The sequence below is a fragment of the Thalia democratica genome, chromosome 5 (assembly GCF_965202585.1).
Source record: "Thalia democratica chromosome 5, ktThaDemo2.hap1.1, whole genome shotgun sequence".
Classification (NCBI taxonomy): Eukaryota; Metazoa; Chordata; class Thaliacea; order Salpida; family Salpidae; genus Thalia; species Thalia democratica.
In genome coordinates this window covers 63,582,231-63,599,278 of record NC_139169.1, presented here as the reverse complement: position 1 = coordinate 63,599,278, position 17,048 = coordinate 63,582,231, and the positions used below count along the sequence as shown (strand labels likewise).

Here is a 17,048-nt window from a genome sequence, read left to right as displayed (position 1 = left end):
TTGTAATTAACAAAACATAATGTTTTTTAAAACATAACAAAGCATATTTTTTTAATGAAAATATTACAGCTGTTGTTGTGGCCAAACTATAAATTTCAAGCAGTTTTAAGTCACAAAAATGACCAGTTTAAGTTTTTCTTAAGTCATTTATTTGTTTTATTTAACTGAATAAGTATTGATATAATACTGCTTCTCATGTAGCTAGACTAAATAATGTCTATTTTTGGAAAATTTTAATTATGAACATTACCTACTTGTGAACTGTATTCAAACTGTTTCATTTATATGAAACTTTAGTGCTTATAACTATTTAAATTAATCTTTAAAGTCCTTGAAACATTCAAACCATACAACTATTTATACAAATACTTTAAACAGAAAAATATTATTAAGATAACCATCACAAGTAAAAGCTTAATTAAAGGTTAACAATATTGTTAAACTTCTAACAGAAAATGTATTATAAATGTCATCACCAAAAACTCTTTTGATTTCTTCTATGTATGGTATTGTGAGAAGGCTGATCTGAAGCAATCACCTAGTTTTGAAAATGAAATTCCTTCTGAATTTGAGTTGAGATATAGGAGTGAGTGACCCAAGTTCATACAAGAAGTTTTGTAAGTGAGTTTTTTTTAATTTATTTTACTTTATCACAAGTTCATACAGTAAGTTGTAACATCTGTCTGCTGGATTTTACTATTGTTTATTTTACTATGATATATAATCATATTTTAAATCAAACATAACCACCATTATATTATCACATTTTAAAAATGTTTGAACGAACAAGCAACAGGTTAGATAATAAATATATTTTACAACATAATATTTTTTCAATGTTATTATACAACTTTAAACAGTTTTTAACCTTGAACTTATCATTAAACTAAAAATAAACCCTGAAACGTATACTTTTGAAGGGCATAGGGGGGTTAAAACACTTTTTTCACAATTTGACCTTATTTTATATAGTTTTCTAAGCTGAATAAAAAAGAAGTAGGATGGATTCATTAAGCTTTTATTTTTATTTTTGATTACTTGTGTAATACCTATGCTTTTTCAAGCTAAATAAAACTGGTAAGTTAAATATATAAACTTATGTTATTCTAATATTAGTTTTATGTTTATCATTTTTATTCTAAAGCTCTTGTTGTAATTCTAAAATAAATTATATATTTTTTAATTCATGCTGCACACTTTAGATTTTAATGCTTTATAAAATATAAAAAGCTTCTTTATAAAATGGAACAGTTTGTTATAATTTTTACCAGTTTATTGTAGCATTTAAGTTTTTCATCAAAACTTTATTGGTTGTAAAAATATTTAATATTTTTTTTGTTAATTAAAAACTTTCAAGATAATCATAGATAATTCATATAATTAACTTAGTTTAGTATATGCTTTTTAAATAAATGTTAAATAAATGTTAAATATCCATTCAAACTAAGTACATAATCAACTTAGGTCTTAAAGTTGTAAAAACCAATAAAGAAATTTTAACCAAAAACTTTATTTTATAAAAATTTATTTCTTGTTTTCACTAAATTACTTTCTTTACATTTTGTGAATGAACTGGTGCTATTAGTGATGACAAATCAACTTTTTTAGCTCATGTTTTCCATTTTGACTACAAAACTTTACAAAAAACATCAGGTTTTGTAAAATTTTGATAAAAAATAATTTTACTTTTGTACATGAATGGTAAATAACCAAATGTTTTTTTTTAATGTTTAAACAACCTTTTAAAGGTAAAATTTTTAAAGTATTTTTAAGAGCAACCTAAGTTGAAAACAATCTTACTCCTTAAACTTATATCCGCCTTAGCACTGCTGTTTAACAGATATAAACGAAGACCTCCTGTCCCTAAAAAAATAATGAAAGTTCTAACATTTCTTTCCATTTGCAGAATTTTATTAACACGTCATGTTACTCAGAACAATACTCATACTCTACCTGACATCTGCAACCCGCCAGATGCAGGTGAACAACTTCTGGTCTGGGGGAAATCCCTCTTACACAAGGAGGTCCTCAACGAGGAGGATGCTGAACAGGAGGAATCCTCTTATTTGGCCTCAAGCCCGGCCAACTCCCGCTCCCAAGATATCCGAGGTGATCACCAAAGACATACAGAAGAGCATCGTGGATGCTCACAACAAGTGGAGGGCTGAGGTTTGTTAAGTACACGTGTATAAAAGTTTAAAATTCTTTTTGTGGTAGTTACTTTGTAAATACTATGATGGTTTAAATCAAACAATCAGAGTTTTTTTTTTCAAATTAATTTTCGTAGCTTTTAATGATAATCTACAGTAACTTACTCTAGAAGTGTTGACTGTTTCAAGTTCACTAAAATCTTCCTCAAACTATTTAAGTGTTATATAATGTAATTGTCAGTGAGGAAAATCATATGTTGCTAAACATCTGATTAAACCACAAAGTTAATATTTTCAAAAAGTTAAAAGTTTATATTTTTATTAAATACAAATAGTAAAACATAAAAAAAATGTTTTAAAAGATTATTTACCCAATCTACCACGGTCTATTATATCTTAGAAATGTATATAATATATATATATATATATAAATTTAAGGTTCAACCAGAAGCGATTAACATGTTGAAGATGAAGTACGACAAGGAACTCGAAGGTTTGACGAGATTGCACGCGAGCACTTGCTTGTACGGACACATCAAGCACGCGGGTACCACAAAATACAAAATGCACGGCGAGAATATTTACTTCAGCATCAACAGGCTTACTGGCAAGGTAGCTGACATTAGCTTTCTTATATCATTTAAAGTATCAAGCTTGTTATAAAAATACTTTTTTATTTCAAACTTGGAAGGTAGTTCGGTTGTATGAATATAAGCAATAACAAAGATTTGTTTTTTTTTGTGCCACTGCCAGTACTCAGAATATATTAAAACATTTATAAAACCTTTTTTTGTCATTGATTGTTATTGTTTTTTAAACTTAATTAAATTTGTGTTTTAGTTAATTTACAATGCACTTTAGATAAAAAACAAACGTATTGATTGAAACACTTATAAAGCTTTTTTAAAGTATTAAAATAAACGAGCTTTGTATAAAAATAGTATGCTTAAAATATAAAATATTTTGTTATTTACATATAAAGTTTTGTTGTTCAAATTTTTAACAGTTTTTTTTTATTTTTCATTTTGACGAACTTATTTAGTCATAAGTAGTATGATTAAAAGGTGGTTTGGTGTTCATACATATATAAACATTGAGGATACAAAGTTTTCGTTTATCCTTTATGACAGTTTATCTTTACTTTATTAACCGACTTAAGCTAGAAAATTGTAGCCACCACTTCATAAGAAATAGAATAAAAACTTTATTTTAACAAACCTTATAGGCTTAGTGTTATACTTTGTTTAAAAGTTAAGCATTGAAAAAAAAAATCAGTTTCAAATATACGAACTAGTCTATAAATACAAACTTTAGAAAATTTTAATTTAAAATAAACTATATGTTGGTAATAAGAAACCATAAACAGGAAAACATAGAAAGAGCAATCATGCTTTGGGGTGAAGAATATAAAGATTACAATTACTACACTAGAAAGTGCAAACCCGGTAAGAAATGTGGACATTACACTCAGGTTTGTTTGAAACATATTTACATGAGTCCAGTTAAACAAGTAAACTTTCATGTTGTAAGTGTACTCAAAAAAAGTATTACAATGTGGAAACTATCAAAAAAATATAAATCGAACCTAAGTTTTATAAAAACATTATTTACATTTACAACTTCATAGATTATTAGCTTATGAAATCACAACTAAAAACTTAAAAAGGAGACATAAAAAGGAACTTTACATGCACAAATTTTCTTCTATAAAAGTATTTAAATTTATTTAAATCTTAAATGATAATTATACACTCATTATTCATACGTTACAGTTTAGAAAATGATTTTAATTTGCATAATTACTTTGAGTTTAACTTCTTACTTGTTAACACGTCACAGAAACTAAACGGTAAATATTATTAATTATTTTTAAACCGTTAACATTTTTAGATTTTCATTGCTACTTTAACCCTAAACACTTTATAAATTTTTTTAACTAAATTAAACATCAATTTATTTTTTTTTTTTCACAGATTGTGTGGCATTCCAGCTACGCAGTCGGATGCGCCATCAAGTTGTGCCCCCTGCTGAGAAGAGAAAGGTCCACAAGCACCTACAAAAACGCTAAGTACGTAGTTTGCAACTACGGGCCTGCCGGTAACTGGATGGGGAGATTCCCGTACACGAGAGGGGCTTCCATGAGCCAGTGCCCCGCGGGTCAGGTTTGCGTTGGCAAGGGCGCCACCGTCACAACGACGACTCCCGTGGCAACCAACCAGACAACTGTTGCAATTGAACATGGTATTGATGTTGAACATAAGATTACCAAAGATCTTCAAGTGAAGAAGGATCTCGTCAAGAAAATTAGGGACAAGGAGGTGAAGAAAACCAAGGATCTGAAGAAGAAGGAAGTCGTTAAGAAGACGAAGGATTTGGTGAGTAAATTGAAGGATCTGCCGAAAAAGACCGATAAGAAGGAGGTGTTGGAAGAAGACAAGAAGCTGCTGAAAAAAATCAAGTGGACTGTGACCAAGTTGGAGAGGCTGCTGAAGAAAATTGATTTTGAAGACATATAGTTTTGAGATTTATGTTTATATCAAATTGAATTGATTCAATAAATAATTACTAATAACCTTATTTAATAAAGTTTATTCATTGATTTCGAAGACATAAAATATTGATGTTTAAGTATATATATCTTATATTAGCTTGTTTTGGTATTTATTACATTTTCAAGTAAGTATTATTTCAAGCGGTTTAATATATATTTTGATTTTGATGAAAAATACTGGTTAAGCTATAAAATAACTGTCGTTATAAACAGTTAACATAATCTTATTTTCAACAAGTTTAACTAGTCCTAAAAGCGTAAATGATATTATTTGAAGTGTTTTTAAATAGAAAACTATTAGCAAGTTTTATTTAAAAAAACACGATTTAAATCTAAAATATGTTTAGTCAAAGTAAAAAATTAATATTAAAGAAAAACCTGTTTATATAAGTCTGTTTAATGATGTTAAATATTTGTTAAATAATGTTCAAAACTTAATTTAAGCACAACTTCAACTTAATTTAAGGAAATCGAAACATTTATTATTAGACAATGGGGTTTTTAACAGGTAATACTAAAAATAAAATAAAGTAGTTTTGTGAATATTTGATAAAAATATAAGTCGAAACCTATGATGTTCTTTATTTATATTATTTTTCTTTGTATTTATTTGATTAACAACATTAATAATATCATAAAAAGTAGTCGCATAAATATAGTTCTTTTTCACAAACTTATAAAGTATCCAAAACCTTGAATAAAGGAAAAAAATAGTTTATACTGAATAATTTTTATTTCGAAACATTTTCTATATATGTCTATATATATCTATATATATTTTCTTAAAAAAACAATTAAAACAGACTTTGTACAAAACTTAATCTAATTAATAATAGTATTAGGTTTTATTCTAACGTAAAAAAATGTTTAGTTAAATTTGTTGTTTTATCATCTTAGTTGTATACAAACCAATAACGCGCAAAGTAAACAAACGTTAAAGTTACAAAGTAGTTCACTTAAGGTGTATTAAATTGTACAGTATCAACTGAAACCAGTTTTTATACATTAAGATTTATACAAAACATCCATTTTTGTTCTTAAAGAATTAATAAATGCTAGAAGTAATAAGTTAAAACCTTAGAGTTATAACTATCTACCTAATAAACTGTGTAAGGTCAAACTGTTAATAAAAATTATCTACTTACTATGTACTTTTTGTAATTTGAATTTGTGTGATGTTCAAATTCAGATACAAAATTATTTAAAAAGGAGTCTTGGCCCTTAAACTAAAAGTTCAAATATTGATTTAAATATTGTTACCAGTGTAAGTAAAAATGACTACATTATAAACTTTAAGTCTGTCATACTTGTAATTAAATAAGTTAAATACAAGACCATACTGTTTTCTACTTTTTAGCTTGAGTTTCAAATAGTACTGCTATAAGTTACTATTAACAGTTGTATGTACTTTTAACCTGTGCTATTATATTAAACAAGTTGTTGTAAAAAAAAGGCTAAAATTAACTTAAAAATATTTAAAATTTGTTAAATTATAATAAATTTAAAAAATTAATAAAGTAAGATAAACGATGCATTTTTTAATTAAAAAAGCTAATATGAAAAGTTAAACAAAATTTATTATTAATAGAATATGTCAAACCGTTTACTAACAGTACATATTTAATATGTTTTGAGATATACATAAGCTTGTCTACAAAGCCCTGCATAGCTCACCCTTCACGTTTAGAATATTCTTACTTATATTGTAATTTTGACGGAAGTTTTAGCCATTAATAATTTGTACCATACAAAACTAATATTTTAAAACTATTATAAATCGTACAATTTTTTTAGATTTTGTTTGACATATACAGTCTAAAATTTTTTTTTAATTATACTCATGTTTTGAAACCTTAAAATACCATAATCGCTAAGCTACAAGCAATAAAATAGTTTTACTAAACTAAATGGTTTTGCAAAATATGTTTTAAGTTTATTGACTGAAAAACTTTATCTTAAGCTTTAGGTATTTTACGATAATAAATTCTTACTAAACATAAAGGTTTATTTATTTGTTAAACAACTACTTATATAGAAATATGTTTAAAAAAATTTATAAGTTGATCAACTGTTTAAAAAAAATTAAATTGTAGCTCTTTAACTAAGACATCGCTATCAAGTTTCTAAATGTTATCTTTATCACTGTACTGTACATAATTACAAAATAAATCTAAGACACATTTTCGATGGTAGAAATATAAGCAAGAAAATAAACATATTAAGTCAAAATCAAAGATGAAAAACTGTCAAATTTTTTAAAATGTTTGTTTTGTATAATTAAAAACATAGAACTATTAACTTGTTTAAAAAAAACTTGGTATATTACAATAATAAAAATTTTAGATAAAGCTAAGTTATAAACAGCTAAAAATAAGTAAAAAAAAGTACAACCGTAAAGACATTAATATTCTGATTACACTAAGTAAAAAGTTAAGTTGTTTAATATTAATAATTAAAAAATTACTAAAAGATAAAGTATTATTTTCAATATACAATATTACGACGTTTACTCAATCGGTAAAGTTTTGATTAAAACATACTTTCAAGATAATATAAACTTCTTTTATACGAGTTTGTAATTTCGCTAGTATAATATAAACAAAAATGAGTTAACTAAACAAGCAAGTTACTCTTTAGTTACTCAACTTTAGGTTTAGCTACAAAATTTTTAAAATGTCGAAAAAAATTATTTAGGTTAGTGGTCTCCACAGTGTGCATAAAGTTTATTTTGATTTGCACAAAAATTTAAGGGTGCTTAAAACTCCTTTTGAATTTCATGTTAGATTTATGGAGTTAATGGTAAAGGGCAAAAAATAGGTCCGTGGCATTTTAACAGGGAGTTTTGCTCTTGGAATGCACATAATTTTTCTTTTTAGATTTGTAAGCACAAAAGTTAGCTGGTTACAAAGAATTAAAAAAAAAGTTTAAAGTTTATATACTTTTATCAACAAAAGTTTAAAAGATAGTATATAATTTGAAAAAAAAAACATAATGGCAAGTATGTTATTTTATTTTTACAATATTCCCGCGTCTTTTGCCATGGCATAAAATATTGAATTTTGATTTTCTAGCAGAATTTTCGGACTTTCAAATTCTTTAACCTCTCCTTTACTTAAAACTAAAATCCTGTTTTTAGAAAAATAAAAATTGTAGTAAAATAAAGAAGACTATTAGTTGTTTTGTTTATATACAAGTAAAAGTTGGGAACTTTTTACAAAAAACTTTTAATTGGTTTTTACTTTTAGCAGAAGCAATTTTAAATTTTTTGCATTATTCAGTGTAAATATAAATGTTTTATACATTTATTTTTAAAAATAAACATTTTTAAAGCAATTTTGATCAATACAGTAAAATAAACGTTAAATACTATCTTAAAACATTTACTAAAAAAGTTTTTAACCAAAAAAAGTGGATATAAAACCTCTATAATGTAGCAAGTGGGTTATAACTTATAGTTTTACAAACTTATCGTATTCGAGGACGGTGTTCAACCGGTGAGCAATCGCTATTACGGTACTTTCCCGAAACTGATCCTTGATGGTCTTATGTATGAGATCGTCGGTTTTCAGGTCGACTGCTGCAGTCGCTTCATCCAAAACAATAATTTTGCTTCTTCGCAGCAGCGCCCTCGCCAGGCAGATCAGCTGCCGTTGACCCACACTGATAACAAGCATGGTAAAGTAATAAAATGACACTTTTTGGATATCTTGGTGGAAGTTTGTTTTTGTTTTATTGAGTTAAACATGGTTACTTGCAATAAAGTTTGAAATGTTGTATAGTTAAAGCAAGTTTAATAAATAAGTTTTACTTTTTTTTTACACTTTATGACTTTCAAATCAACATAAAACTCTACGCAAGTGAAAATTAAAACTGAAAACTATAAATCAAAAAATCAGCAAAATAAAAACCTGAAGTTTTGTCCCCCTTCAGAACAAGTGTGTTGCAGTTTATCAGGAAATAAACTGATGCACGCCCTCAAGTTGCAGTATTCAAGAGCCCGCCAAATATCAGAGTCTGTGTATAAGTTTAACGGATCCAAGTTTATACGAATTGTCCCTGAAAACAGAACTGGATCCTAAATTTAAATTGTTGACTATGTCAAAAATAACTCGTGACTTTTATTAAGTTAAATAACATCATATTTTGAAGAGTTATTTACTGATTTTAATAGAAACAAAGTCTTGACTGTTGGTTAAATTTAAAGTGTATATAAGTAATAAACAAATTATTATTTCATTAATTAAAAAAAATTGTCAATTAAGGTTTGTTAAAGTAAATATAGTTTTAGTTTATTGAGAAATATTTATAAGTGCACAACGATTATTAATATGCAATAAATATTCAGTTCTTCAAAATACGTACCTTAACTTATAAACTAGTAACAATTAAACTTGAATTCTTTCGTCAATTCAATTAGTTTTTAAATCAAGGTAAAAAAAACAAAAAAAGATTAATTTACACATCTTAAAATTACACCGAATACCGTTTTAACTTAACAATAAACCTGCGGTATTATGGTGAGTTTGGATCGTAGTTGGTGCAGACCAATTTTTGATATGTCGATTCCGTCAATAGTAATGCTACCGTGGGTTGCCTCAATTATTCTAAATAGCGCAAGTGCCAGTGAAGATTTTCCCGCACCGGTTCTTCCCACTATTCCTACCTGGCATTGTTCAGAACTATTTTACTCTTACTGCATTTTCTTATGTAGATTGCTTTTTAACGTTTTTATTATCAAGAAGTTAAATATTAAAATCTTCTCACATCTCGATTTGATTTGTGTTGCTTGTTAAACAAAAGTATACTGAAAGTTAATGTCTATTCATACAAGGAAGTATTTAAGACTTAATGTTAGACAAAACTTGTTTTGTAAAAGTTGTTTTAGTGTTTTAACTGTTAATAAATTTTAATAAAGTTTTAAAAAGTTTACAGTTTAAGCGATGTATACATATTTGAAATAAAAAGTAATAAAATTTTGAAAGAACATTTAAATTTAATTTAAATTGGTTTTTTATAGCACAAAAAGTTATTTTAAAAATTTTTTCTTTTTTAGTCGATATGAAATACGTAACATAAAATGAAAAAGAAAACTATCAAGTAATATAACAAGAAAAAAAAATGCTATGGTAAGAGCGTGTATTTGAAAGAAGTTTATAAGTTAAACATAAAAATTCCAATCAGTATCACTTTTCACGAGTTCGATTTCTAACAAAACAATATTTTTAAACTATTTTTGATATTACGTAAAATTGGCTCTATGTTAAATTAATTTCAGTTTTCGATCTTTAAAAATAACAAAAAACACGCTGATATGATAACGAATATTATTCAATTATTAGATGTCTTATTAACTTGTAGTATACAATACATTATGCACAATACACATATACTAAAACAGCAAACGTTTTATTTTTTCGTACTTTTTTTAGAAAAACATCTAGTAAACTAACATTACTATTAAGTACTCACCTTTTCACCAGCTTTAACGACAACTTTTATATTTCTCACAACAAGATCTAAACCTTTTCTGTACCTCGTACAGTAATTGTTAAACTCAACCTGGCCTTTGTTGGGCCAGTTATCTTTCAACTGACTGCATTTTACCTGCCAAGGTGCCTGTGAAACAGCATATTTTACTAATTTAAACTATTTGGTGTTTGTTTTACTATGAAAGTATGAAAAGCTTGTTGTATGCAAACCGTAATTTTTTGTTTTTTTCTGTTGAACAAGTTAATAGCAAAACACGTGACAAAATTTTAGTAAAAACTCAACAGTTAATGTTTATGTTATGTATTTAATACTTCTTATACTGATCAAGCTAACTTCCGATTCAGTTTCCGAATAATCTTTCAACCGCTCAGCCGAGACGACATACAATTCCGTCTCACTCATGTTTTTGACCAACATGGACAGTGAAACTGTCACCTAAAATTTACTATGATAAAAACTGCACTGTTTATTGACTGTTTGCTATCTTTGTAAGTAATTGAAAGTATATCTTCTAGTGAAGGAAAACGTTTTCAATTCTAAAACAAGTACGGTATAAATAAATAGCTTATGTTTTTTACGTAATGTACTAATTTAATTTTGTCTATAATTAGGTAGTCGTATCTTGTTGTTAAAAATTTGTCTTTTTTTAACTCCATAAATTCAAAATTTATTGTTCATTGTAGAACTTAAACTATAATATTGTAGTTAGGAAATGAATAAAATCGAACTCACCTTTAATGCATACGATAAAGAAAGGCCGGCGATGGAGCCGTTAACAGTTTCTCTTTGAACTACCGCGAACAACGCGGCAAAAAACACTATTGCATTTCCGACCGTGTTTAACCTTATGGCTAACCATCTGTTTATTACCAAAAAAAACTTTTATATACATACACTATATAAATGATTATGTATAGGCCTATTACTGTCCATTTAAATATCAAGTATATATGATTGTGTTTAAAAAAACTTAAATACTGCTAACAATGTTAAAATACAAAAAATATAAATTAAGTAATTCCTTCAAAAACATAGATGCTAGGAATAACATTAGGGCATTTTTTTTAATATCAAGGCAACACCGAGAATTAAGCACCTTAAAATTTCAGGCATCTAACGTGAATCGATTTAAATTAATACACAAAACAAACTATGTAAAAATTAAACATTTTAGAAACAAAAACAAGTAGGTAGAAGTATGCAGAAAAGTATTTGCCACCTGTTCGAAACGATGTTCGAGTAGACGAACTTCTGGTTGAGATCAACCTTATTCATGGAAGTCTGTGTGAAGCGATGTTGCGCTTCGAACGCCCGCAACACAGCAGCACCCGACACTGTTTCGGTGAAGTGCTGGTAAATAGGAGATCTCGTTGCACTTTCCATTCGCTTCAGCTGCCTCGAAGTACGAATGAAGTATCTCTGTAGATTGCATTATGAGTAAATGGAAATATATTTAATAACTCTATAGATATGAATTAAAAAAGTTAAATCACATGATCAAATTACACATGATCAATAAAATAATAAATATTCTGTTAGGTATTGTGTTTATACTTCATTATTTAAAAAAATGCTTATTATGCAATTTTTTTATACTTGTTATTAATACTTTTGCACATATTGCATTCTATCAGCATTAGTTTAGTATAATTTCAAAAGTAAAAGTGCTCCTTAAAACAGTAATAAATTTTGAAAAACCATAAAGTCTTATGTATTAAACTTGTTTTCATTTCAATTCTAAACTTATTTACAGACAACACACCTGTACAGCATAGTAGAACGCACCGACTGGTATGATTACCAATCCGAATAAAGGAGTTGAGTAAATAATTACAATGACAACTCCCAACACTGATAATATATTGAGATTGCTGCTTCGAATTGACCAAGGCAACTTTTCGTCAATTACAAACACGTCCTAAATCAGATACAATATTTTTTTTTGTAGAATTGTTGGTTTTGTAAAAGAATTTAGTTAATACATTTTAATAAGAAATACTACTCTTTAAACTGTTGCAAACTTTTAATAAGTTATTGATTTTTCACAAAACTTTTTAATAGTATAAATTGTTTTTTTTTTCTAGTAAATAATTGATATTTTTAAAATAAGTTTACTAACTTACTGTCCAGCACTTATACTTGTTACAATTTTTTGAGTTACTTTGATATATTGTTATAATGTTTTTTGTTTAGATAACAGCATGCAATATTAAATACAAACTTTTGAAAATCTGTTGATAATTCTTCCCAACGGAGTTGTATCGAAGAAGCTGGCCGGAGCCGTCAAAATTTTCTGCAAAAGTGTCTTGTGCAGTTTACTTGATGCTGATAAGCAGCCAACAGCAAGCAAGTACACTTCAACCATGACGAATAGAGCTGTATGTTTTCGTGAATTGTAAACATTAAAATTTATTGAAGTTGTCTTTAAAAAATAATAAATTTACTATTTAGAAAATTTCAAACTTTATTCATTTATGTTAACCATCAGATTTTAGCTTAACATTAAGTCATAAGGAAAACTTGAACTATAAACTAAAAAATACTACAACCCTAACTATAGATAATTAACGATTAAAGTGTAACTCTTACTTAAACTCTCAACAAGCGTGAAGAGATAAACTAAATCATTCTCTTTTTAAAACAAACATGAGATGTTTTATAAAATATCAAGTTTGAACCTTGTAAGCAGCCGAACACCGCGTAGACTCCCATTTTAAGACCAGTCTGACTTCTAAACTCAGCGGTAGATAGGTGGTCGGCATCTTCAGACCATTTTTGTATCCACACAGATGATCCAACTACTGCCGCCTGAAAACAATGCACGTAAGCTTTTTAGTTGTTCAAAAGTTTATTTACTTATTTTCATATGTTACGGAGAGTTTAAAGTAGCTGGAACTGAATTTTTTCTAAATTAATTGTTATAATGAAAAGTTAGTGGTCATGGGTTAGATTAAAAGGAAGTTATTTTTCATGCAAAAATTCATGATTTTTAATTTATTCGCTTTTGAAACTATAGTTTTCTAGTTAAACTATCTGTATTTATTTTGCATTATAACTTAATAAAAACTCTGCCCATAAACTAAGTGATTGTCAGGAAAAAAAGTTTGCAAAAACTAACTATGTAAATCTATTTTTAATAACTTAATATGAATTGTAAATTTATTATTTACTATACAATATTTTTTTACGGCAGCACAAACTTGGAACAAAAATTCAGTGGTAAGAACAATGGAAAACATCGATACTCCTATAGCTTTGATATACGATGTAAGCAAGGACAGTTTCACCTGGTCATAAATTTTTAAGATAAAGAAAAAAAAAAAAACGATTATTCTTAACAACTATAGCAAAAGCGTATAAATAGTTGTCTAAAATGTTTGTTTTTGTTTAGTTTGTAAATACGCATCGCTATATTTTTCATTATTTTTACAAAAAAAAATACTAACTGAAATAAGTATAATAAACATAGAACTAACAGATCCTTTTTCTACTCTTTCTTCCTTAATCAGTTTTCCTTTGATCAATTTTATTTCATTTTTAGTTTCTTTTTTTAGAGTACCAGTTTTACTAAACAAATTTAGATATAAAAATTTAAAAAAGTACTTTTTAAATAATAAATATGCTAAATATAATATTTTTATCTTTTAAGTAGGCAGTTTCGTTTTCTTTCCAGAATTAAATTTGATCATTAAAGAATTTATCTTCGTACAATACAGATTGATAAATTATTTAAAGACATAAAGTTGAAGCATAAATTTAAAAAATTATGTTTTTTTAGAATCTATCTAAAACCTTGTAGCTAATAACATAACAGTGGTCATAGTTATTTTAGAATGTAGACTAGTTGTGCTATATACAGAGATGAAGTTTTTTTTAAATAGAACTAACAAAAAAGGAATTAGTATAAGCAGCATTGCATAAGTATCTTATTTAACAAAGTTTTGTATTAATTTATCAAGTAAAAATTAAAAACGCTTTGAAAAATAGTAACACTAAAACGTACCTTAGACTTTTCTTAACTCTAATAAATTGTTCTTTTAATTTTTCTTTTGCCGATTTTTCATCAAGATAGTTGTCATAAAACTCGTCGTTTAATTTTTCAGATGTCGTACTTCCTTTATTTTTTAACATTTATAACTAAAACAAAAGAAGTTTTCAAAGAATAAGAAACAAACTGGACAACTTTTAATACTACGAATTAATTATAAGCGGCTAAAAGTATCTGTAAGCAAAAAAAAGTGTTTATTTTAAGTAGAGAAAAGTTATAGAAGTTTGTATAATTATAAAAAACTACACTAGTCTATTATAAGCGAAAAAAAATATTTATTTATATTGGAAATAAACATAGTTTTTTAATTAAATTAGATGTAGAGTAATTAGATAAGATAACTCAAAGTAGGATTACTTGTAGAATGAGTTACGTTATAAAGTAAAAATAAAGGAAAAAAATACTAAATTTGTAAACAACTGCTTCACTTAAACAAACACATGCATAGATTTCTAAAGATCTAACGTTTAGATGTAAGTAAAATTACCCATTCCACATTATAACTCTTATTAAGTAATGCATCCAAAATCAAACTACTGTGATACTTGATTATGGAGCATCTTATAATTCGTTTAATTTGAGGTCTTAATTAAACTTTATATTTACAATGAATAGTATGTTATTATAAAATAAATGTGCTTAAAGCAATTTGAATGAATCCTGTTTGTAATTTAATTTAAATTTAAAGGTTATTTTGTGATGCTTGATTGTATATCGTAAATTGTTTAACTTGAGGTCTAAATTAAACTTTATATTTATAATGAATATATTATCAAAAAAAAAAGGCTTAAAGAAATTTGAATGAATCTCGTTTGTAACTTAACTTAAGTTTTTGCAAAGAAATAAATAGTGAACATTTTACCTTGGGAAAAAAACTAACTACCATAAAAAGTTTAGTTTAACTATATTTAAATATAACTTGTCAACTAAAGTAAAAAACAAAAACTTCAAAAATAAACAACTAGCCTAAGAGGCAAATTTAAACATTGATAATTTTTATTTTATTAATTATAGTTAACCATTAAATTGTTATTTAAAAATAGTTTAAAGCTCTATTTATACATACACACAGAATAACATCTCGCAAGTAATTTTAAATTGACAGGTTAGAAACCAAAAAGTCTGACACATGTCGGATTCGAACACATTAAATATGGATTGCGATTTCACCGCCTTAAAAACTCGGCCACCGGACTGCTTGTCAGCTTATTTGATTCGAGGAATATAAAGGTGGGAATTTTGCTAGGGTCGGAACGAAGCGTGTCCCTTTAATTGGAGGACTTTCTGTTTTCAAGGTATTATTCAAACTAGAATTTTAATGTTAGAGATGTGTTCACGCTAATATGTAAGTTTAAGTTTCAAACTAACATTGAAAGTAAAAACAAATTTAAAACAGAGTTTTTTACCAAAAAGGGCTACATGCGCTGAAATATTATAGATACCAAACTAATAGACAAATAAGTATACAATACCATATAAAATAGTATAAATACAAAACGTTACCCATCTCTAATCTATTTTAAAAGGATCAAGTTTAAAATGATATAGTAGGAAAAGTAAAAAATTTAAATAAATAAGTTTGCTCTTTAATTGAAATAAAAGAAGTAGCTTTTAAGATTTAAACTGATTTAAACTTATTGTGGAATTTAACAAACTTAACTTATTTTTATGATAATTTTTTTTATTATAACTTGTTTTTCTTTAATGGTTGTAAAATCTAAAGTATTTTAGTACAACCAAAAATAGTTATTTTTTTTTAAAGTTGTTCAATTGCGACTTCATATCGGCGTTGATAAAGATTAGATCCTTGTGTGTTACTGAAGCTTACAGCTTGTGATTTCTGATTCATGAGTTTCTTAAATATTTAAAACTTTAAATAGACATCCAATAGAAAAGTATTTATCGATTGCATATTTAACAAGCATATGCTGTTTGCGCTGACCCATAAATTTTTAATAAAACCAACTTAATGAACTAATCGAAAAAGAACATAGTTTTAGGATCACTAAGACTTACAAACTTATTAGTAACAGTTTTGCAACCAAAAGTAAAATAAAACCAAAAAAAAAAGTTTATTACCATTTGGTGACTATGATTTCGATAAATAAAGTGTTTACTATTTTAAGTGTAGATTCTTAGCTAAAAACAAACCATCAAAATGCAATCATAAAGAATCGTAAAAAAAACTATACATTTGAACAAGCTGTTATTGGTGTTAATATATTATATCATTAACCTTTACTCGAAACAGACTAACATTGTACAAAGCAAAAATAAAGATATGAATTTAAATGTTACCAAATCAAAAAGTTTGTCTATGTAAACGCCAGTATATATCTTAATTTAATTAATATTTTTCGGTATTTTAAAACAATTCTGAAATTAAAGTGTTTATGAGTTACACACTTCAATATAAATTGATCCATCAACTAAAAAATAAGAACTACAACTAAGCTAACAAAGTTTAAAATGAAAGAAATTATGTTGGTGAAATGTTATGCAGCGAGGGCTCGAACTCGGGTCTCTGTACCAAAAGACACGAGAGATGACCTTTACGCCATCATTCCACATGAAAACACCATGTTTTCGAGCAATATAATTTAAATGAATATAACTTAATTAGTTTATTATATTGTTAAATTGTTTACAAGTTTGTAGCGCTTATGCCTAAAATAAAAAGCTTGACAACTATCAATGAGACCCAAAATATTTTATTGGAATAAGCACAGTACCATGGATGAATTTAAAAAAAGTATATAAATACAACATTAGACACACTTTGATGCTTTTTATACCTTTCAAAGACAGT

At 26.7% G+C, this 17,048-nt stretch overlaps 1 protein-coding gene across 1 annotated transcript; it reads right to left on the bottom strand.

Moving 5' to 3' along the window:
• Positions 1 to 7,715: 7,715 nt before the first annotated feature.
• Positions 7,716 to 14,322, bottom strand: LOC145836741 (multidrug resistance-associated protein 1-like). The gene is made up of 14 exons (XM_082944517.1): positions 14,195 to 14,322; positions 13,668 to 13,758; positions 13,392 to 13,478; positions 12,870 to 12,999; positions 12,413 to 12,567; positions 11,954 to 12,109; positions 11,411 to 11,610; positions 10,924 to 11,050; positions 10,525 to 10,626; positions 10,171 to 10,317; positions 9,206 to 9,364; positions 8,610 to 8,776; positions 8,167 to 8,361; positions 7,716 to 7,827 (listed from the first exon to the last, which is right to left on the bottom strand). Exons 1-14 carry the CDS (start codon positions 14,320 to 14,322, stop codon positions 7,716 to 7,718), a joined length of 1,956 nt encoding a protein of 651 aa, XP_082800643.1.
• Positions 14,323 to 17,048: the final 2,726 nt, after the last annotated feature.

Bases quoted from the DNA above. Each gene is read 5' to 3' on its own strand.
- LOC145836741 (XM_082944517.1), bottom strand. From the start codon at position 14,322: ATGTTAAAAAATAAAGGAAGTACGACATCTGAAAAATTAAACGACGAG. The intron at 9,365-10,170 runs GTGAGTACTTAA...GAACAATGCCAG, and splicing joins TCGTTAAAGCTGGTGAAAAG to GTAGGAATAGTGGGAAGAAC. The intron at 8,362-8,609 runs GTTTTTATTTTG...GCTTGTTATCAG, and splicing joins GAAGGGGGACAAAACTTCAG to TGTGGGTCAACGGCAGCTGA.